We start from the raw sequence: 24,152 nt of genomic DNA, 5'->3' as shown, positions 1-24,152 counted from the left end.
AAAACTAAATAAATAAATAGGGCTTGAGAGATGGTTCAGGGGTTAAGAGCCCTGGATGCTCTTGCAGAGGGCCAGGATTTGATTCCAGGCTGTCTCTAACTCTAGTTCCAGAGGATCCAACACCCTCTTCTGGCCCCCAAAGGCACTGCACATATGTGGTGCACAGACATGCATGCAAACAAAATACCCGTATACATAAATAAAAATTAAAAAATAAGTCTTTTGTTAAGAAAAAACAAACAAAAAAACAAAAACAACAAAAAAACAAGGATCCTGAATTAGTATGGCTGCCTGCCATGCTTTGCAAATGACAGAATCTTCTGTACACAGCAAGTCCACAGTAGGAATTTCCTCATTGGGGGAGTAAAGTTATTAGCTATCCTCGGGGTCAGATAATATGCTACACACTGGGCTAAAACAACTTACCAAAGGACTGAAATCTTTGCTCTAATGGGGTTAGAATCGTAGGAGTCGGGAAGGAACAGACAATAAAATAAAATATATACAGCACATTTTGTATTTCATGAATCTTGCCCTGCACATTTCCCCGCTTATAAAGTCGAAGCTCATTGGGTAGGTTGCACCTTACAGGAGCGACAGAGAAAGCTTAAGCCTAGCAGAGGGAGGTAGTAGAGCGGAGCCACCACTCCTGAGAGTCAGCAAAGACCTGCGTGACATCTGAGCAAACTTGGAGAGGGTAAGGGTGGTACATGCCTCTAGGTGACATGCCTGCTTCTAGGCAGATGGAGAAGCCAACTTCCCAAACAGGACAAATACATCTACAAAATCCAAGTCAGATTGTGTAGGGACACATGGACAACCTTTAACTTACTCTATGGCCACTGTGTTGACTCTAGAGGGATAGGGGAACAGTACACTGGAGTGCAGGCTTTAGAGCCAGATGCCAACTCATGTTTATCTCTGCCAATTCTACAGGACACCACTGGTCAAGTGAACATCTCTGCCAGTTCCCAGCAGGACACCACCGGTCAAGCCGATGCTCTTATTTTTCCATTTCTAAAGCAGAGCTAACAACACTCTATGTCATCAGGCTGCTGCTGTGAGGAGCCAATTATTATTGGGTCAGGTGTGACGGTACACACATGTAATTCCAGCCCTTAGAATGTGGATCTGAGTAACACAGAGCAAAACCCTGCCTCAGAAAATATAACAAAACATTCAAACAAACAAAAAATAAACTAAAAAAAAAAAAAATCATTATTATGGGGTACTGAAGAATGAATCCAGGACCACACAAATGCTAAGTAGGCTTTCTATATGAGTGGGAAGATTTGTTTGTTTGTGGGATATTTGTTTCTGTCGGGGTACCACTTGACTTGCTCCATACCTTGATCTTCTGATTGCCCCAGGCCCCCCCAGCTCCCCCTTCACCGCCTCAAGGTGATGTGGTAGTGGGGATCAAAACCAGGGCTCCAAGCATGCTCGGCAGCTTGAGCTACATACACTTACTTCCTAAGCTGGGCTTCCAGCTCTAAGCATGCTTCAAACACCAAGCTACATCTCCAGCCTGGAAGGATTCTTTTATTCAAATCCCTTTGAACAGAGCCTAGCAAAGAAAGGGTACAAGCACTTGACACTGTCATTGATTAGTTGTGAACTCTGACGGTTGCTTCATTAGCAATTTTCTCTGTTGTATGTGGCTTGGTTAACTGGATGGTAATGAACAGTCATATTAACAGTGTTTGGGGACTGGGCTTTTCCAGTGTCCCAAAGGGCTTTAAAAACCTGAACGTGATGAGTTTCAAACATAGATGGTCACTTCTACTCATCCTCCAAGGCAGTGGTTCTCAATCATGACCCCTTTGGGGGAGGGGGTCAAATGACCCTTTCACAGGGGTCTCATATCAGATATCCTGCATACCAGACATTTACATTACAATTCATAACAGTATCAAAATTACAGTTACGAAGTAGCAACAAAAGTAATTTTATGGTTGGGGGTCACCACACCATGAAGAACTAACTGTATTAAAGGGCCACAGCATTAGGAAGGTTGAGGACCACCCTTCTAAAGCAGACAACCCTCCCCCATCCACTCCTCCAAGCTCTAAAACAATCATGTGCAATGATGTTTCACTGTTTGCTGAATCTCCACCCCACCCCCTGCAAAAGTTAAAAAAAAAAAAAGGATAAACAAGCTCAACCACTGAAGGAATTGGTGTTAACCAAAAAATGGATTTCAAAATAATAAATTTTAGTAGATGCTCTTGGTCAGGTTTGGTTTAGGAATTGGAAGATTAGGGGCTGGAGAGATGGCTCAGAGGTTCAGAGCACTGACTGTTCTTCCAGAGGTCCTGAGTTCAATTCCCAGCACCCACATGGTGGCTCACAACCATTTATAATGAGACCTGGTGCCCTCTTCTGGCGGGCAAGGTTACATGGAGGCAGAATGTTGTATACATAATATATAAATAAATCTTTAAAAAAAGAAATGGAAGATTAGTCTCATCCACTCAAAGTTTTAGACTGCAGAAATTTTACTGAAACACGGCATTCTCACCCTGAATCCCAGAGTCAGAAGCACAATGAGTGTAAGTCAGCTTCCTCGTGTTTTCTCTTGCTTCGTAATGTAAGAAGTGGTTCTTAAGCAATGCCCATGTTGGCAAATTCTGCCATATGATGAGCACAAACAGGAATAAGACCAACTCTTTTCTAAAAGTACCAGTGCTGATGCCACAACCGCCGGATTAATACAGAACCCCTTTCTTAAATAAGGAGTCTACTTCATGGCTGCTCCCTGCTTAGATCCGAGCTTACCTACACCTTCTCTGCCTCCTCTTTAGACCCCAGAACAGAAGTGAGATTGTGAGGCCGGAGAACATGGGGGGGAGGGTTACATGCTTTGCTTTTGCACCCAACTGTCTGTCCTTCCTGCCTACAGTCCCCACTGCCCACTGTTAGGAAATAAAACAGGCCAAATGAAGGGAACGTTCTAAGTCATGATGACTATGTCCACCACATTTTAAAACAAGATATTTTAACAAGGCTTGTCCCTTAGAACAATTTTGTTAAAATGTCAAGGTCCCATGTCCCATTACCAAATAACAGAAAGATACCTCTAAGCCCGTTCCAATCCTATCAGAGTTCATTCCTTAAGGTAGGACAAAGTGAGGCTTGGGGAAGAGTCGAGGTCAGGCTCAGGGAAAAGGTGAGACTGTTAGGTGAGGTTCTTTGCAGGCTTTACTTGGTAACTGCTGAGAATTTAACGGTTACTTTTTTTAGGCTGCAACAAAATGCCTCCATGGAAAATGTCTAAAGCAAAATGTCAAGCAGAGGACAATACTCAGCACACAGTATTTCTGGCAGTAGTACCCCACCATGCTCTGTGTCCAGGCTTAAGACCTTGGACTAAAATGAACCCTCACCACGGCCTTTCTGGTGCGTGTTCTGTAATTCACAGGCAGAATAGACCTTCTCCCTTGGTATACTAGTCACAAGTTCATTCAATGATTTATTCACTTATCCATCGAAGTCACTCTCCATGATTGGTAAAGAATAGTAAGCAACTGATACACAAACGGTCCTGTCATTAGGTCCTGCATAAGGACTGCACATAGATATGCATCCTGAGATGCCAGAGCTGAGGCTTAAGGAATTGGAAGGATTCTGCCTCACAAAGAGGGAAAGGGTAAAAGAAACATGTTGAGTATGTGTGGGAGACAGGAGCTGTAATCCTAACAGGTATATTTGCCAAACTAAGGAGTTTGGATTTCATTATAAGCCGGGGGACACACTGGAGAATTTTAATAAGACAACCGACATTATTTCTTCCTGGGCTCACCCAAGCAGGTGGTCTGAGGGAAGCTGAATGCAGACAAACTGGTTGGGAAGACACCGCTGTCATCTCAGTGTGAAATGAGAATACCAGAAACATCTACACGCAGAGTATCCGAGGACAGGAAGGATTTGAGAAATAGTCTATACATACAAACTATACACTCACATTGGACATGGAAAGGTGGAAAGCCAAAGTCTTCACGGTTTCCTCCCCCTGGCTTAGGGGATTATTTGGGTAGAGGTACTAATGAGCATATGAAGGCATGCAGTGGGAGCATACTGAATTTTTTTTTTTTTTTTTTTTTAAAGAGGGAGGCTGGGAAAGACGAGTTCAATCTTAAACGTCACATCTGAGACCTACGGAGAATTGAAACCGAGAGATGCATGAGTCAGTTGGCTAACCCAACCGCCTTTCGGTGTCAAGCAATTTACAAGGCTATTCCGCAAGCATGTGGACCTGGAAGCCTCATTTGGAAAGAACAAGTATACCGATTTGGAAAAATGTCATTTTGCATATTAAAACCACTGAAAATGCAGGAATCGAGAGTTAATGGAACAAACAACATTATGCTACTGGCTACTAAACTAACACCCTGGAATAATTTATTTCTAATTTCTTACTATGAGGTAAACTCAGGGCTCGATGGAGGTTCCTTCTCACACTTGAAAATGAGCGGAGTACCTGGTATTTAGATCTAGGAATTAATTCCTTTTAGTAGGGGTTGAGGAGCAAGAATTTAGAAACGCGCCCTCCAGTGGTGGTGGAATGAGGGGTCTCTAGCACCCCACCTCCCCGTTACCACCAAACAAAGCCCTGAGAAGAAATGCAATTTATGAGGATCAAAAGGCCACATCGCTCGTACCGCTTCACCAAAAGAACCAAACGACTTCTCCCAGGGGCCCGGACGCCCCCTTCCCCCTTCTTACCTGTCCCGTTGGCCAGAGGAAAATTTCACTTTCGACTCCACAAAAGAAGCCCTTGGATTTGACAGCTTGCAGCCCGTCCCGCTGGGCGACAAAACACCTAGCAGCCGAAGCGCGCAGTCTAATCAGATCCTCCCGAGCCGACTGGGCTGGGCTGCGACCACGTGGGTGACCGCGGCCAGCAGCAGCAGCAGGCGGCGCAGGGCGGCGGAGGGGGCGTGTCCGAGGGGGTGGGCGGCCCGCCGGTGGGCGTGGTCTGCGGACCCGGGCTCCCTCCTCTCCCCTTTTGCCTTCGCCCTTCGAGCCGCCACGTAACGCCACGTCCCCGCGCATGCGCACCGCGGCTGGCGGCGGTGGCTGTTTCCGGGCTCAGGGCGCCCGAGCCGCTGCTGAGCAGGAGGCGGCGGTGGCGGAGGCCGGGGAGTGCGGAGCGCGGAGCGCCGGCTCGGGGGCTAGGCCCTTCGGGGGGCGGGGGCGGTCGTGTTTTCTCCGGCTAAGGGGCTGGTGACGCCGGCGGCCGAGCGACGGGATGAATTTCCTCCGCGGGGTGATGGGGGGCCAGAGTGCCGGACCCCAGCACACAGAAGCCGAGACGGTGAGCTGAGCGCAGCGCCGGGGCCCGGCTGGGGCCGGGCTGGGCGAGAACGGGGCGCCCACGCCTCTCCCTTCGCCTTCCTTCCCCTGCTCGGACGCGCGAGCTCCCCACGCGGCGGTGTAGCCCGGGCCGCGGTGACAGGAGGGCTTCGGGGACCCGGCTCGCCGACCGTCCGAGGCCCCTCCCTCCTTCCCTTTAACCCGTCGGCCGGCCTCGGTGCCGGCTCAAACCCGGCTCTGGAGGGCTGGTGGAAGGAGGTTAAAACCCAGCTGTCGGCGAGGGCGTGTGCCTAAGAATAAAACGATATTCTTGGGGCACACAGCCACCTGCTCCTGCCCCATCAGCTGGAAGGACGGGCGTTTGCCTAGGGTTGGTGGTTCAGACCCCACTTTCCAGGTTCACCCAAATGTGTCATGTAGCAATACTTCTCTTGCACGCTCTAGTGATCTGTGTGCTCTAACCACTCTAGGGACTTTTCTGCTCTCCTGGTGTACACAATTTTGTAATGTTTTTAAAAAATTATCAAGACACGGAAAACCAGTGTTTTATTTAATGTTTAGGATACACTTACTGTGAAGTTTGCATAGAGTCAATTGGAAATTGCTGTGAATGCACTAAAAAAAACAAAACAAAACCAAAAAAAACCACAAAACCTGACTTGAGAGTAAATTGATCTACATAGAAAATGACTGCGGGTGACATTTTAAAGATAAACTTTGGATAGCTGTCATACCTTTGCTTTAGGGGATCCGGAAGGATCATAAAGTACCCTGAAAGGATAGGGTCTTTACAAAGTAATTTGCCCAGTGTCTTAGAGCTAGAATTCTACTACGGTGAAAATTAAGCCTTCTGCTAAGCCCGGACTTTGTTGCTGATCCCTGTATTTCAGTTCTTACCTGGAGGTTTTGGAAATGTACATAATGTTAACCATATGAGTCTGTTAGTACTTCTTGGGGGAGACGGAGGAGTTCTGAGGACTGAATCCAGGGCCCTAGCACATAACAAGGCAAACATTCTGCCACTGAGCCAGACTCAGCACCAGGTTAGAACTGAGCTGAAATCTGGCGGGTTCCATCCTCTCCCAGTATTTGGCTTCACTTGTCTCAGACACACAAATGAAGAGCTTGCTTTGAAGTTAGACCCCGGTTTGAATCCAGGCTTCCACCCTTGATTGACTTGGGCAGCTGAGAGAAGGTTGACACTTTCTAAGTAAAATAAAGAAAGTGCTGGCTCCGAGGGAAACAAAGTATGGTCCTTAGTAGATGCTCAGTAGGAGATAGTCTTGACTCCACATAGGTTAGAGTGGGAATACCCTTTGGCCTTGTCACAGTGACCTCTTGGAAAAGGTGATTGAGAGTATAGGAATTTAAAGCCGGAAGGCTCCTTCTGGATCATCTAGTCAGCCCTCCTCCTTTTACAGTCACCATAGTGGAGCTGGGCCTGGAACACTTTGATTCACTGTGCATAGATCAGCAGCCTAGTTTTTACATCATTTCAGAATGATGCCCCAGTGTCACCATGATGGATATGTAAACTGGAGAGAAAGTGACAGTCCTCGCTTGTTACTGTTCAACTTCGTGTGCACTCAAAATTGAAAAAGTAGTTCGTTTTTGAAGGAGAGTGAGTTTACTGAGGTACAGTGTGTTCCGAACTAGTTCTGATTCTATGAGGAAGTACAGCAAGGACCCATGGGTGACTAATTTAGAAGAATTTATAGAGCATCAGTGGAGTGCACGGTGTAGTATTAGATGCTTTAATTGGTGATATTTGATTTGGCCTAGATGTTTGACTTGCAAGGGCTTTGGACCTTTTAACTTCTAGATCATCTACCATGATGTAGGTTCTTCCATCTCCGCAAAATTAAGTTGTATCTCCTTTGGAATGGTTCTCCAGCTTTCTTTTTTGTAGCTTTTCCCAGTGGAAAGCCTCTTTTTATCTGAATTCTACTTGTTCTTCAGACCTGTCATTAAGTTTTCTAGTATGCACCCCTAACTTATTTGCCCAAGAAACTGCAAATAATGTCTTTCCTCACAGAATAACCATTGCTTTATAACTAGATGAACATGTCTTGTTCTTCCTACCATTTATATACATACCAGCCCCTCTGCTTCCCTATCACATATAAAATCATCCTTTAAAGTATCTTTTTTGTTCAAGGGTCAGTTGTATTTCAGGGTTTTTTTCCCCTAGTAATATATACACCGTAAGAATTTTTCCCAGACATTTCACTGAGCTAAATCCCCTGTCCCTCCTCCATAAACATTTTTAAAATTATAGATATATTTCAGATAAACCACACATATAACAGAGCAACTTACAAATAGTAGGTTTAAAGAAATAAATGCCATTTTATCCCTTTAAAGACCAGAGTTGTCGGACAATTGAAATCTGTTGTGTCAGACTTTTTACTTAGAGATTTTTCAGATGTTCTCCTTGTTAGCTGTTTTCCTGCCTTTACATTTTTTCTTCCTTCATTGTGGGGTGGTGGTGGTGGTGGTGGTGGTGGTGGTGGTGGTGGTTGTTTGGGTGCTAGATATTGAACCTGGCGGAGTAAGCTACACCCCAACCCAAGCTTAGTATCTTCCAAATGTGGAAGAGCTGTATTGCTGACTGTGTTGTGCCTAGGCTAATCTCAGGTGAGAGTGACTTCGGGCTTGTATTAAGATGTTCTTCAGAGCCAGCCAAGTAGTAAAGATCTGTATTTGTATTACAAGATCGTCAGCGAGTTTGTGAAATGGGGGACATTTTTAATCTCGAATTTAACCCACATTACACTTTGTATTTGAAAGTCCAGTACCTTTTAATACGGTTTCTTCTTTTTCCTCCCTTGAGATAAAGACACACTGATGTCTGATGATTGAAACTTCTGTCGCCTTGGCTTTGCCCAGTGGTACTAAACATAGTAAAGACCCACACATACTTGTGAAGGCTCTTGTGTTCTTAGGGTTTCTTGAAAAGTTCGCAAGAAATGTGAATATACTTGATAAATCATTAGGATGCTTTCTGTTTTCAAGTTAGTCCTGAGGCATGAAAGTGACTAACAGAAGAAAGCTCGGAAATGCTGTTCTGTTGCAGGTGTCTCTGGGGGGGCTGATGATGAGACCCAGGTGTACGTTCTTCTAATTAAATTCTTAGGTGAGGAATGTGACCTTAAATTTACAGTTTGGGACTGGCCAGTGGCTCAGGAGGTAAATCACTTGCCATGCAAGCCTAACTAACAGACAGCCTTCAATCCCCAGAGCCCACACAAAGGTGGGAGAAGAGAACCAACCAGCTTGACAGTTGTCCTCTGACCTCTCTGCATGCACACCCACACATCACCCCCTCCCAACCACACACATTAACAGTAAAGAAAAAGTCTTTAGTTTTCAGTTTTGGTTTGAAGAAGCACGGTTTCTGAGTGTGTGATTGAGCACATCGTAGTGTTGTTGTAAGTGTATTCTCTGAAACTCCTCTTTTTTTTTTTCTCAAAGATTTATTTATTTATTATGTACACAGAAGAGGATGCTCACTACAGATGGTTGTGAGCCACCATGTGGGTGCTGGGAATTGAACTCAGGACCTCTGGGTGAACAGTCGGTGCGCTTAACCTCTGAGCCATCTCTCCAGCCCTGAAACTCCGATTTGAGTTGCCACTACACAGTCTACATTAATAGCTCAGTCGGTGCCTTAATTGGAATGTTTTCTTGCTTGGCTTGACTTGCAATAGCAGTGTCGGAGAAGACAGAAGAGTGATTTACCGCTGATGACTTTTATATCCCAAGCAAAGTGTCTTTTTGACTTGTTTGTGTTAAACATCACTTCCCATTTTGAAGGTTAATTACATAAATTATTTAGGCTCCTTTCCAAAAAAAAAAAAAGAATCACTTAAAATTTACATGCCCTAACATTACCAAGGTGTGTTCCAAAGAATATTATTTACAGTCTTTGTGATGTCTAGAAAACAGTTTGTACCAAAGAAGTGTGTTGTCTGATGGTCACAAACGGAACAGGAAAACCCTCTTATATGGCGATATAAAGGTGCCTATTTCACAGTTTTCTGTCTAGACCTTGTGTGTGCACAAGTATGTGCTTGTGCCTCAGGGAACTTGGTGAGTTTAGTATTCTGGGAAATGTACATAGGAAGATTGTCCTAGCTGGTCTATTGTACTGGGATCTAAGTATATAATATGCTTCTCTAGTTTGTTTTTCAAGAGTCCTTCATGATCTGCAGTGCTGTACCTAAAAGAATAAGTTGTGAAGCCGTATGATTCGGGGAGTAGTTATAGTCATCCTGAACTGGAGTATCTCCTAGGAGATATCATAGCAGTTCATTTTAGAGGCTTGTGTTTGTTCTGCTTGTTTTTGAGCCCGGGTCTCATGCTGTGACCTAAGCTGGCCTTGAACTCAAAATTCTAGTGCTTCAGCCCCAGTGCTGGGATTATAAACTACCATGCCCAGCCTGGAAATTCTCTATGTAAAAATGTTATGCTGACTCTTTTATTTAGCTGTTCCAAATATCATAGGAAAGATATGCTTGTTTTCATACCAGAGAAGTACTGTAAACATTCCTTGTATAAAATAATGCTAATCACCTTTAATTTGAAAACTTTTATAGTGTTAGATTTTTTTTTTTTAAACATTTATTGCTTATGTGTATGTGTGTGTCACCTGCGTGTCTGGGCGCGCGCGCGCGCGCGCGCGCGCACACACACACACACACACACACACACACACCATGACAGTCAGAGGACAGTGGTTCTGCATCTACCCCATGTGGGTTTCAGGGGTAACATTCAGGTCATCAGACTTGGCAGCAAGAACCTTTGTCCATTAGCCATCTTGCCAGGCCTGTAGTGTTAGAAGTTGTTGTTGTTGTTTTAAATTATGTATTTTTATGAGTGTGGGTGTTTTGCCTTCACTGTGTGTGTGCCTGGTGCCTGTGGAGGCCAGAGAGGGCGTTGGATCCCCTGGAACTGGAGTTACAGACAGGAAGTTATGGACTTCCATGTTGGTGCTGGGAATCGAACCTGGATCCTATAGAAGAGCACCAGTGCTTTTAAGCACTGAGCAATCTCTCCTGCCCGTGTAGTGTCAGATTTTGAGATGCTGGTATTTATGACAGGCTGTTTGGTAGACAAACTCCGTGTTAGTCTTGCTGAAGTCGCTTTAGCAGTGGTCCATTCATGGGGAAGCGTGGTCAGTAAATAAAGCAGGGCAGCATCCTGGCAGATGCAGACGTGACTGTGACAGAGATGGGCTGTGTCTAGTTGAGGCCATTGGAGGATAAAAGTGACCCTTGCTTTTCACTTTTCCTCAAGTTACAGATCTACACTGGAAACAAATCCCTGTCTTGCTTGTAGTCAGTTAACAGTAACATTTTTATCCTATTAGTACATCATGAGTGAGTTAACTGTGGGTTCACATGGGTTTTTTTTGGTTTTGTTTTTTTTGTTGTTTTTGTTGTTGTTGTTGTTTTGTTGTTATTTTTGGTTTTTCGAGACAGAGTTTCTCTGTGTAGCTTTGTGTCTTTCTTGGAACCCACTCTGTAGCCCAGGCTGGCCTCGAACTCACAGATATCCACCTGCCTCTGCCTCCTGAGTGCTGGGATTAAAGGCGTGTGCCACCACCACCCATCTTACATACATTATTTTAGTCCTACCAAGAGGAGTCTTCCTTGGGAGTTCTTTTTCTAGAAGGTACAGCTGTGTTTTAAACTTGGAGAAAGCAAGGTTCGAACATTAAAGTAAGCTGATAGTAGGTGTTGAGCAAGTCCTTGTTAAATTATTGAATGTAAAGGGGTTTTTAAAAAAATATTTTAAATAGTTATTTTATTTTTATATGTATGATGATGTTTTGCCAGGATGTATGTTTGTGCTCCAAATGTGTGCCTGGTGCCCCAGAAGGCCAAAAGAGGGTGATAGATCCCCTGAAACTGGAGTTACAGATGGTTGTGAATCACCATGTGGATGCAGGACCTCTTCCGGAGCAACAAGTGCTCTGAACTGAGCCATTTCTCAGTCTGTGATATCACTGCCTTGCAAACCAAGTTGACTTTGATCCTACCTTTATGTGGCCCTGTCCCCGCCCTGCCCCCTTGGCCTTTTGATGGCTTTTCATCCTCTGTTTTGTTTTGTTAACTTTATTATTGGGGGCATGCCATGGCTCAGGTGTGGAGGGGCAGCTTGTGTTAGTTTGTGGGCAAGCACCGTTCCTCACTGGGCTGTCTTTCCAGGCCAGTCTTTCATTCTCATGGCCTCCATTTTTCTTTCGCACTCAACAGCTGTTCATTCCTATTGCTTTTTTTGGGGGGGAGGGGTTGTTCCTTTGTATATTAACAAGTGACATTATTATCAGCTTTCCCCCCTTTTAGTTTTAGTAAGCAGGTCATTCAGTTACAGTTCTGAGTAGATCTTATTTGCCTGTTATTAGTGCGATTATTTATTTCATGCTTTACTTGCTAAATGGAATTGTGACTCTCAAGTGGCAATCATGAACGAAAAGGTATTCTGATAATCACCCATGTGAATTTCATGATGATTCAAATTTATTATTGATGAATTTTATTTTATAGTTGGGGGCATCACTCTGTGGCCCAGCTGGTCTTGACTCCCAGCCCTCCTGCTGCAGCATCCTGAGTGTCTGGAATTACAGATGTGTGCCACCACACCTTGGTTGTGTGTGTGCATATACACACAGTGCCAGTAAGCATTAAGTTCTTTTCGGCTGTCCTCTGCCTTTACAGTTCTCTTTCCAGAGATGAACCTGTTACTAATTAAGTATAGATCTTTTCATCTGGGTTCAATTTTACTCCAACTGCTTTTCTCTTTAAAACTCGTTTTGGTGGTATTGTCCTTGTATAGTATTTTGTTGTTTAGTGTGAGGGCCACAAACCTTCATTCCAGGGGAGAGCATCAGTGAGGGAGGCAAGGAAGAGGAGAGCCCAGAGCCTGTGATGAAGCCCCAGCAGCATATCCAGGCTAAACGATGCACCTGCACAGGCACTCAGCAGTAGCCAGAAGTGTCCGCAATGTAGCCCGGGGGCCGGTTTTAGGCGGCGTGCAAGCTTTGCGTTCCTCCTGTGCCACACTCCATGCTCTGTGTTCCCAGGCTGCTGTTCCCACACCTTCCCTAAAAGGCAGCTGTGGAATGGGGACAGTCTCATTGGGACTTTATGAAGATTAAGTGAGTTTTAAAGGAGAAAGCACTTTAAGACCTGTCTAGCTGCACTTGCCATGTGTCTTCGAGTCTACTGCTGCAGTGAAACACCATGACCAAAGCAAGCTGGAGAGGGAGGGGTTTGCTTGGCTTACACTTCCACATCTGGTCACTAGGACAGGAACTCAAACAGGGTAGGAACTGGAGGCAGGAGCTGATGCACAGGCCATGGAGGGGTGCTGCTTACTGGCTTACTTCCCATGGCTTGTTCAGCCTGCTTTCTTTCTTTCTTTCTTTTTTTTTTTTTTAAGATTTATTTATTATGTATATGGTCTGTCTGTATATCAGAAGAGGGCACCAGATTTCATTACAAATGGCTGTGAGGCACCATGTGGTTGCTGGGATTTGAACTCAGGACCTCTGGAAGAACAACTAGTGCTCTTAACCGCTGAGCTATCTCTCTAGCCCCCCCCCACACACACTTTTTTTTTTTTTTTAAGATTTATTTATTTATTGTGTTTATACAATATTCTACCTGCATGTATGCCTGCAGGCCAGAAGAGGGCACCAGATCTCATTACAGATGGTTGTGAGCCACCATGTGGTTGTTGGGAATTGAACTCAGAACCTTTGGAAGAACAGCCAGTGCTCTTAACCGCTGAGCCATCTCTAGCCCCCAGCCTGCTTTCTTATAGAACCCAGGACCACCAGCCCAGAGATGACACCACCTCAAAGGCCTGGGCCCTCCCCCATCAATCACTAATAAGAAAATGCCCTATTGTCTTGTCTACCCCCAGATCTTATGGAAGCATTTTCTGAGTTAAGGTTCCCTTCTCCTTAGATGACTTTAGTTTGTTTAGTTGGCATAAACTGTCCAGCACACCATATTTTACCAACATTAAAATACAGGTTGGCATTTTACACCTCTGAAGTCAGGATTAGTACTGATACCCCAGTGACAGACTTAATACTAGTGACGCGTGCAGGTTGTCCTCTGACTGACACACTTGCACGTGCAGTAACAGTATACGGTAAGATGTGGGCTGAAGAGAGCACTCAGTGGCTGAAAGCACTCGCTTCTCTACAGTGGACCTGGAATCTGTTCCCGCACCCACATGGCAGCTCACAACTCTTACTCTGTACTTTCCAGGAATCCGGCAGAGGAGTCTGGCCTCTGGGGCACTAAGCATATAGATGATACATACGGCAAAACACTCAAGCACATAGAATAGAAACAAATAGATTTGTTGAAGAAGAAAAAAGAAGAGTGAGTCTTAAAATGTAGTGTTTCTGGGCCAGTGAGATACTTGATCAGGTAAAGATGTTTGCCAATAAGCCTGATGGTCTGAGAATTAAATTCCACAAGTTGTCCCCTGATTTCCACATGCACACCATGGCACATGTGCACACACACACACACACGTAAATAAAACAATGTTAAAAATTGACTGTTTCTTACATTGCATAAATAAAATGTTAACTGCCATTAAGCTAGTGTTTTTTTCAAGAAAAGATAGAAATATAGACTTTCATATGAGTTTTTTTAATTTTTAAAAGCTAACTTAAGCAGGACAGTGGTGGTGCACGCCTTTAGTCCCAGAACTCGGGAGGCAGGGGCAGATGGATCTCTGTGAATTCAAGGCCAGCCTGGTCTACAGAGTGAGTTCCAGGACAGCCAGGACTGTTACACAAAGAAACCCTATCTCAAAACAAACAAACAAACAAACAAAACAAACAAAAAAAACCAACAAAATTATTTCACGTAACACAACTCAGATAACTTTCAAATACTAAATATGCTATTATTCCTTAGGTTGAAGTAGAATATTTCTCATGTCTTCAAATTTTAAATACTAAGTAATCTTTTTGTTTGTTTGTTTGTTTATTTTTTTTTTGAGCAGACTGTCCTGGAACTCACAAAGATCTGCCTGCCTCTGCCTCCCTCCTGAGTGCTGGAATTAAGAGTGTGCACCACCACTGCCCAGCTAATGCTAAGTAACCTTCAGAGTGCGTCTTGTTTAGCGCCTTCTTCTTCATAGGTGAGGAAGTGGACTTAGAACTGGACTTTGGGCACATCGCCTTCTTATCTGTTCCCATATTTGCAAACTCACTGAAACATATTTGCAGCCCAAATCAATAATTGCAGTGCTTTCCTGCTCATTTGAGGACAGTGCAGAGCATTGGAAACAGACTCCCTGCCTCCACATCCAGCTGAGGGCAAGTAAGACCACCCAACCCTTGTTTCCACTTTTCAGTGTGAACAGAATCCTTTCAATGCCCTGTGTAGTATTCCATTTTTTGCGTGTTTCTATTTGCTGTTGACGATTTCTCTGTAATGAATGGCCCCTGAGTGTTGTGTTGAGTAGTTTTCCTAGGCACAGGAAGGTTTAGAAAGTGTCTCAAAGAAGACCTAGGTTAAATAATTCCATTCAGCATGACTGTTGGCCTTGAGTTCAACATCCATGAATAAAGATATGTATTAAATGAAGCATCTTTAAAGGGAAATAAACATAAAACAAAGGGGTTATTTTTGGCTTGAGAAATTTTTGTTTCCATTTTTCTTTTAAACAAGATCTCACGCTGTAGCCCTGGCTGCCCTTGAACTCACAGAGATCACCTGCCTCTGCCTTCCCAGTGCTGGGATTAGAGATGTGTCACCACACCTGGCAAAAACAAGGTCGTGTATTAATTGGTGTGACAAATGTATGACCAGTGCTCACAGGGAGCTAGCCTTATGTTTTCTTCAGAGGAGGAGCTGAGGATGTACACAGATTCTGTGTCCATGGCGACATGTAGAGCGGAACTGTCACAACAGGGATAGAGTAGCGCAGAATGCGAAGCCAGCTGTGAGTGTTAGAACAGATGTGTGGAGTAAGAGCAGGCTCCAGTAGAGGTCTCTTCATGGTTTTCCCTGGCTAGTGAAACGCAAGTCAATGTATAGTAATCCAATATATAGTCCACAGTTGGTGTCTTCTGCCGTTCCCCCACCAGGAATAATCTCTTTCCCTCTTCTTCTCCCCAATAAATACGTATATACAAAGGGACAGCCTTTCAAAAGTGAGGCAATTTCAAATATGTAATAATAGGTACTGGAGATTTTACTACTGTTGTGGTTGTTCACTAATCAGTGAAGATGATAGGGCCACAGACATCTTACACAGTACTTATTTCAAGACCAGGTGGGTGTGGGTGTGTGCGCGCGCATGCTCGCGCACTTGCAGTGAGGATTGGGCCTGCATGCTAAGCTTTGTGTTACTCACAGAATGAGGTATTGTTTAAAAGGGCATTGGTTCAGCTGCCGTGCGCAAAGCTAGTAGACAGGCTTCTTCTAGTAAAAGTACGAGCTAGTAGGTAACAGGAACTTTGCCCCTCAGAGCCCTGAATGGTACTTGCCATCACCCCCATTGCTATACCGATTTGAACTGGTGAAGACTGTTTACCACCAAGTTAAATTCCGGGCTGAGACAAGTTGAAAGAGGAGTGAAGAACACAGAGCTCCGTTTGAAGAACATGACCTTGAAGTTACCATTTGTTGGTCAGGTTCTGGTCACACTTGGTACCGTGTTTCAGGGGAGTCTCAGAAAGTGTTCTGTGTGGACAGCCCGGCACACAAAGACTCAGTGATACCTACAAGTGAGCAGCTGAGCACAATTGCACAGCAGTGAGAAACACTTGAATGACGACGGTCTTTGAGTACAAGCCCTAACTAGAAATTAGCTTATTTAATGCTACAAAAATGGAAAATGTGGGCCGTGTTTGAATGGAAATGGCCAAATCTTTGTAGGATTTGGATACGGGTGATGTGTCGTCTTTGCTTTGGTTGCAGTTGTCTGCAGAGTGGCAGCATGACACTTCCTTCTGGGAAGATCACTGAGAAGCCACAGTCATCCTGAATAGGGGCAGGAGGTGACCAGGTCTCCAGCAGCCAAGTAGGAGCTGCATAGATAGGTTATGTGTTAAATGTTAGCTTGCTGAGGTCTCAAGCAGAGACAGACAGCCTACGCCAAATGCTAGCGCTGTGAATACACCCTCTTGTGGCATCAGCCATGCTGGCTGGACAGCCCCTACACATTCTCATGTAGCTTAGGCTGGCCTTGAACTCACTTTGTAGCCTAAAAATGACCTCCTGCTGCTTCCGACGCCTAAGTGCTGGAGTTACCAAGTGTACTACTATAGAGGGCTATTACGGAAGTTTGCATTTGCTGCAATCCAACCAGAAGTGGTGCTGAGGCACTAGGACTAAGTACTTCAAAAGAGAAATTTTCTTTATCTGGAATCTTAATACTGGATGTCTTGGACTGAGAAATGACAGAAAAAATTCCCATAAGTAATTGTTAACATATCCTCAACATATCCACAGTCAGCTACCTCTGCAAAAACAAAGGGAGATTTAAAAAAGGGCCCAAAACTGATGAAAGGCGCAGCCCGGAGGAGGGACTTCGGTACTACTCAAGGATACTGCTTTGGTGTATGGTCTTTAAACAGAACACAAGCTTCCTGTTTTCAAGAGATAAGTTGTTGTTCTAATAGTAAAAATTTGTAGTAGAAAAAAAGGGAGCCAGCTACTGAGAAAATTATATTATTTTCATTTTGAAGACTCAATAAAATTATTATGATGGTAACTATAGGTTAAGGTAGGTGTGATTTCTAAATGTAACACTATATTTAAGTGTCATTCAGATATAGAAAGTGTGAGCATTTGAGTGATATACCAAAGCCTCATTTATAGAATTGTTGAAATAACATCATTAAGGAGTGAATACCAAGTTTTATTTGTCTGTTTTGTTTTTTTGAGACAGGATTGCACTAAGTAGCCCTAGCAGCCTAGAAGAACTCTGTGTAGAGAGAGATAGTTCTTCCTGTGTCTAGTTCTTTATCACATTTTCACCTAGTCTGTAGTCTAGAGCTTGCCATTGTTGTTCTCTTAACCCTGTCTTGTTTGTTTGTTTGTTTGTTTGTTTGATTGACACAGGGTTTCTCTGTGTAGCATCCCTGGCTGTCCTGGAACTCACTTTGTAGACCAGTCTGACCCTGAACTCACAGAGATCCTCCTGCCCCTGCCTCTGCTTTAAAGAGTTCGGAGTCCTTTCCCATCAGTAGCTTACTTAATCCTCAGAGAAGCCTTCGAGGTACGTGTTCCTTCTCTTTCCTCAGATAACGAAACGAAAGATTGGCCATCGTCACTCATAAACGGATGACAGGGTTTGCAGAAGAACAGTGGCTTCTCTCTCGCTGTCCTTTCTGGTTTTTAAATACTCCATGGATTTTTCAAATGAGTAAAGTGTGGCCAATTTACTTTTCTAACTAAAACTTAGAATTGTGTAATTTATATAACTGGTTGATAGAAAATTCTAGACTATAGACTAGGTGAAAACATGATAAAGAACTAGTGTGAAAACTATTCCTTTTAGCTTAGTTCTTTATTAGATGATAGAAGTGGGGGCATGGCGGCACATGTCTTTAATTCCAGTACTTGGGAGGCAGACACAGGAAGAGCTATCTCAGAGGTTGAGGCCAGCAGTGTACACAGAGAGTGGTTTTCCACAGATTGTATCCTCTGACTTAGACACACACACATACACACACACTCTCTCTCTCTCTCTCTCTCACTCTCTCTCTCTCACTCACTCACATTCTCTCTCACACACCTAGACAACATGTGCACCTACATATATGCACATATACAAAATATTGTTGTGCACACACACTCTGGCTTCCGTGGGCTCATTTACCTGTGCTTCTGTGGCTTTTTTTTTTTTTTTTTTTTAAGATTTATTTATTTATTATGTATACAGTGTTCTGTCTACATGTATGCCTGCAGGCCAGAAGAGGGCACCAGAGAGCCAGGTGGATCTCTGTGAGTTCGAGGCCAGCCTGGGCTACAGAGTGAGTTATAGATGGTTGTAAGCCACCATGTGGTTGCTGGGAATTGACCTCAGGACCTCTGGAAGACTGGAAGAACATTCAGTGTTCTTAACCTCTGAGCCATCTCTCCAGCCCTCTATGGCCTGTTTTTATCTAATGATGCTCTTTCATATCAGTGCAGTCAATTCTCTTGAATAGCTACAGCTGGACCCACCAGATAGCATGCCACAGTGTCTTCGACTCTTCTCCATTTGATAGACATTTGTCCAAAGTTTCTGTTGTGTCTGGTGCTCTGGTGTTTATTTCTAAGTTTAGTTTGAATTTTAATTCCCACAAATAATTTTAAAATAGAAAGATTTTGAGATGCTTAGAACTTTAAAATTGGGGGCTAGAGAGATGGCTTGGGAGTTAAGGACACTTAACTCTTGCAGAGACAAAGTTTGATTCCCAGCACTCATAAGGTGCCTGGCTCACAGCTGTCTGTAACTCCAGTTCCAGGAGGTCTGATCCCTGCAGGTCTCCGTAGGTACCAGGTAGGTGAGTGGTGCAAAGACACATGTGCAGGCAAATACTCCGACTCATCAAATAGGAATAATTTTAAAGCCATTTAAACTTTTTATCCACAGTTTGAGTTTTCTTAGCCCAGTACGTAGTTAGTTGCACTATGGAGGTAGCACAATGACATGTTAAGAACCTGTACCAAGTGCCTGTGTGGCCTGGACAAGTGTCTCCATGACGGGTAAGGTGACCTGCTGACGTCCCATGCACCCTAAGTCAGAAGCTCAGTTTTTAGTAAAAGGGGGGTACCTGTAGGGTCCTGGCCCCTGTTTTGGGTAACTGTTGCATTGCTTGCTGACCTTGACCTTGATATCCTCCTTATGCTAATTCCCTTCGAGATTCCACCCTCCTGAATGCTTAAGGAAAGTTCCTTGTCTGTATCCAGCATATTGGGTGTTAATAGCTTAGATGCAAGATTGTAAAACATCAGAAGTGGGGTTGGGGATTTAGCTCAGTGGTAGAGCGCTTGCCTAGCAAGCACAAGGCCTGGGGTTCAATCCTCAGCTCCCAAAAAAAACAAAAACAAAAACATCAGAAGTGAACTTCTGCCCTCTGGGGTTCTCCCATTGTGCTGTAAGCCTGTATTTAAGACCGCCTCCCTCCTTTAATAAACGGTATTCTGCATTCAAAAAAAAAAGAAGAGGAGGAGGAGGGAAAGGGGGGGTCAAGATCATGATGGGGAAACCCACAGAGACAGCTGACCGGTGCTAGTTGGAGCTCACTGACTCTGGACTGACAGCTCGGGAACCTGCATGGGACCGAACTAGACTTGCTCTGAATGTGGGTGACAGTTGTGTGGCTTGATCTGTTTGTGGGGTCCCTGGCAGCAGGGCCAGGACTTACCCCAGGTGCATGAACTGGCTTTTTGGAGCCCATTCCCTGTGGTGGGATACCTTGCTCAGTCTTGGATTCAATGGGGAGGGGCTAGGCTCTCCTTCAACTTGGTATGCCAGACTTTGTTGATTACCATGGGAGGCCTTACCCACTCTGAGGAGTGGATGGGGGTAGAGTGGGAGGGAGGTGAGGAGGCGGGAGAAGGGGAGGGAGGGGGAACTGGGGTTGGTATGTAAAATGAAAAAAAAATTTAATAAATAAATATTTAAAAAAAAGAATATCCCTCAAAGGGACTTTGCCACTTATACTAAAATTTATAATGTGTTTGCAATTATACATGGGATAAATATACCATGTTAGGTTAAAAACAACAACAAAACAAAACAACAAAAAAAAAACCTGTACCATAGCCTGCTGGATTTGACCCCTCTTACTTGAAATAATCCTGATAAGCACAGTTACAGAGCCTGGATCCTACCAATGACTTCTCTTAATTCCTCAACTGCTGTGACTTACTTATTTACCTTCTCACTTGCCCCTTCCCACATTTCAAGTCTCTGCAGTTGGGGGAATGTCTGTAATTTGATAATACTGCCTAAGTAAATAGACTTGTGAAAGACCACTTCCTTGATGTCCCATATGCTGATTTTCTCCAGAATTAACTGGTATAAATTTGGGAGTACAAAATGTGATGGTTTCTTTTTCTCTTGTGATATTGTTCTGTTTTTCATTGATAGATTCAGAAGCTCTGTGACCGAGTAGCTTCATCTACTTTACTGGATGACCGAAGAAATGCTGTGCGTGCTCTTAAATCTTTATCTAAGGTTTGTGACTCTAAGTTACTGCTTCTTTAAGTTTTTTTATTTTCTGTCTATGGACATTTTGTCTGCAGGTATGTTTGTACCACTTGTATGTGTGGTGCAGGCAGAGGCCAGAAGAGGACAGTGGAGTTACAGACAGTTGTGAGCTGCTGTGTGGGTGCTGGGATTCAAACCCAGATACTCTGGAAGAGGACCCAGTGCTCTTAACCACTGCGCCATCTCTCCAGCTCCAAATTACTGTTTATTTGTTTGTTTGTTTCCAGTTGGGCGTTAGTAATAATTAATAATAACACTTTGCTGTTTTCTGTGTAGAAATACCGCTTGGAAGTGGGAATCCAAGCTATGGAACATCTTATCCATGTTTTACAAACGGATCGGTAAGTTCCATGTGTTGATTTTCCTTCTAATTCATTCATTCTGCACTTTTAATTTGCTCTAGAGTTACCATCATCATTCCGAAGGATAGAAACATTACCTCTAGTACATTTTGTACTCTTAGTTGTCATTTTAGTAAGCATTTATTGGACACGGTACAAGCCTGTGCTAAGCATTAGTTGGGACGTAAAAGAACAACCAGAGATGGTGGTGCACGTTTGTAATGAAAGCACTTGAGAGGTGCAGGCAGGAGGGTCAGGATTTAAGGGCATCTTCAGCTTCCTAGCAAGTTCCGGGCCAGTGATCCTGTCTTGGTGGGGAAGGTGATGATGTAACTTAACTATATTGGCTTTAAGATTTTGATTTGTATTAGGTAAATGGATGTACTGGTACTTATTTGCAAAAAAAATCTATGTTATAGCATGTAGGTTAAATAGACTTTTTCCCCTTAGGACAGTAAATGTACAAATAAGAGTCTGGGGTTAAATCTGGGTTGTCTTTAGAGAGCAGTAGCTCAGCCTGTTTCTTTTTAGAACATTTTATCTGTATTTTCTTTCTTTCTTTCTTTCTTTTTTTTTAAGATTTATTTATTTATTATGTATACAGCATGTACACCTGCAGGCCAGAAGAGGGTACCAGATCTCATTATAGATGGTTGTGAGCTACTATGTGGTTGCTGGGAATTAAACTCAGGACCTCTGGAAGAATAGTCAGTGCTCTTAACCTCCGAGCCATCTCTCCAGCCCCTGTATTTTCTTTTTTAATTACCTGTGCATAGATAGTTTTTATATCTTGCCTCTGATAAAATAAATATGTCAGGTTGTTTGTCACATTTCTTCTCTCTCTCTCTCTCTCTCTATCTATCTATCTCTATCTCTATCTCTTTTTTTTAATTTTCGAGACAGGGTTTCTCTGTGTAGCTTTGTGCCTTTCCTGGATCGCACACTGTAGAACAGGCTGGTCTTGAACTCACAGAGATCCTCCACCTGGCTCTGCCTCCCAAGTGCTGGGATTTAAGGAGTACGCCACTACCGCCCGGAGCACTTTATTTATTCTTATCATTATAATTATTGAACTGATTAGCCCCAGGATCCACTTGTCTCTACTCCCAACACCAGGTCACAGGCACATACATCTGTGTAGCTGTTTTACATGGGTGCTGGGGATTCCAATTCAGGTCCTCATGCTTACATAGGAAATGCTCTTAGCCATGAGCCTATCTCCCCAGCAACAGCTTTCTTGGGGATTAATCAGGACCTTACACATGCTACAGTGATGTCCTACCACTGAGCTGAAGACCCAGCCCTGAGTTGTGAGTTTCTTGGGGGTGTCCTTGGTCATGTTAAAGAAGTTCTCTTATAGTTTAGGTTTCTCAGTCATCTCTTATAAGGTGTGTTACAAATTTTCTCAGAAACAGAACTGTGACTAATTTGTGTAAAGCCCATTTTGTTCAGTGGTCCCACCCTCTGAGCACCTTCTGGGCTGTCCTTTGTTTTCATTGTTCTTCCTCATGTGTGCTGACTCTTCCAGACCTCTGTAACATTCTTGTTTCCATAAGAGGGGAAATAGGACAGATTTTGAAATTTATCAGCAAGTATAAAATCCTGTGTTTCTTGATTATATAAATTGTACATATTTCCCACAAGAATTTGAGAAGATGAAGTATACAGAGGTTAGACTGCCTACAGATAATGCTATTTCACATATATATGAATGTACATGTATATAAAATTAATTGGCTCTTCTGCTTGCTAGTTTAAAAGTTTGGTTTACCTTATAAATATATGATGTTTTAATAAACGTGCACATATACATATAAATAAACACTTATATGTTTTGCTAAATGGAACTATTCTGTCTAGTTTTTTTTTTTTAGTTTTTTTTTTTTAATGGATATGAGTATTTACCTGTGTGTATGTCTGTGCACCTTGGGCATGCCTGGTGCCCATGGAGGTAAGAAGAGGACATCAGATCCCCTGGGACTGAAATTATGGACAGTTGAGTGCTACCATCTGGGTGCTGGGAATTAACCAGAGTCTTCTAGAAGAACAGCCAGTGATTTTAATTTCTGTGTAGCCCTGGCTGTCCTTGAATTCACTCTGTAGACCATGCTGGCCTCAAACTGCCTCTGCTTCCCAAGTGCTGAGATTTAAGGTGTGTGCCACTACTGCCCGGCAGTTTTTACAGTTATAACTAAATCGTTGTGTAGTCTCTTATTTTATTACTATTATTTAATTTGTGTTGATTTATTAGGAAGGTCTCACTGTATAGCCCAGCCTGGTCTGTAGCTTGCAGCCACCCTCCCTCCTCTGCTTCTGAGCACTGAGATTACAGGGGTGAGCCACTGTGCCTGGCTTTACACTTCCCTTTTCCTCGTACTTTCTCAGAGTAGGTTTGTAGATAAGACATGAGTATTTTACTGAGCTTATGAAAGAACTGCCTGAAAATGGCCACAGCACTATAAATCCAGCCAGCAGTCTGTAAGTATAATAATTTCTTTTTTCCAGTTCGGATTCTGAAATAATAGCTTATGCTTTGGACACACTCTATAATATAATATCTAATGATGAAGAGGAAGAAGTAGGTAAGTTTCCAGTTATTTTACTGTTTCTATATATAAATTAACTAGGCTATACCAATTTTGCTTTAAGGTTGAGTATATTTATTTTATAAACTTGTTCATTGTTCATAGGTGTTTCTCTTTAAGTTACTCTTGGAATCAACACAGTAAAGATCTACCCTTGGTCCTGAGTAGTATCACTAGGGTGAAGGCTCAGTGTGTGATCTGAGCCGTTATGATAAGATGGAGTGACTGACGTTTCTGTCCTTAAGTCCTTAAGACTCAGCTATGCAGCCTGGACTAAGCTCAGCTCAGTCTCCTCCCTCAGTTTCCAGAGCATTAGGATTACAGGCACCACCTCCTCTCACCTACATCCTTCCTTCTTTTAAATGTTTTCCCCAGTGGCCATACAAGGTATTATATAATTGTGACACTGCAAATAAACTGTGTTTTAGTAGATTCTCCTTCACTTCACTCACCTCTCCCAGATCTGGTCTCTCTCTTTCTTCTTCTTTTTTTTTTCTTTTTTCTCTCTTTCTTTCTTTCTTTTTTTTTTTTTTTGGTTGTGTGTTTGTTTTTGGTTGTTTTTGTTGTTTGTCTAGACAGGGTCTCACTGTGTAGCTCTGGCTATTCTAGAATTCACTATGTAGACCAGGGTGACCTCACGATCCTCCTGCCTCTGCCT

General features: G+C 43.4%; 2 protein-coding genes across 7 annotated transcripts in view; one reads left to right on the top strand and one right to left on the bottom strand.

The window, feature by feature from the left end:
- Positions 1–4,900, bottom strand: part of G3bp2 (G3BP stress granule assembly factor 2) — a 77,164-nt gene extending 72,264 nt beyond the window's left edge. The window contains exon 1 of one of the 3 annotated variants that reach the window (XM_036201064.1): positions 4,726–4,900. The gene's annotated coding sequence lies outside the window, so the exon portion shown is untranslated. The remainder of the gene's footprint in view (positions 1–4,725) is intronic. The other 2 variants (XM_036201063.1, XM_036201067.1) reach the window with 2 other exon arrangements.
- A 168-nt stretch (positions 4,901–5,068) lies between these two features.
- The window catches only part of Uso1 (USO1 vesicle transport factor), a 72,042-nt gene continuing 52,958 nt past the window's right edge, over positions 5,069–24,152 (top strand). For 2 of the 4 annotated variants that reach the window (XM_036201060.1, XM_036201061.1), the window contains exons 1-4: positions 5,070–5,317; positions 20,449–20,535; positions 20,845–20,909; positions 23,415–23,491. In XM_036201060.1, coding sequence (XP_036056953.1) covers positions 5,252–5,317; positions 20,449–20,535; positions 20,845–20,909; positions 23,415–23,491 — 295 coding nt within the window. In that variant the 5' untranslated portion in view covers positions 5,070–5,251. Of the gene's footprint in view, positions 5,318–20,448; positions 20,536–20,844; positions 20,910–23,414; positions 23,492–24,152 lie in introns of all 4 variants that reach the window. The other 2 variants (XM_036201059.1, XM_036201062.1) reach the window with 2 other exon arrangements.

Source organism: Onychomys torridus, chromosome 10, assembly GCF_903995425.1.
Source record: "Onychomys torridus chromosome 10, mOncTor1.1, whole genome shotgun sequence".
Taxonomy (NCBI): domain Eukaryota; kingdom Metazoa; phylum Chordata; class Mammalia; order Rodentia; family Cricetidae; genus Onychomys; species Onychomys torridus.
This window is presented reverse-complemented; position numbering and strand designations above follow the sequence as displayed.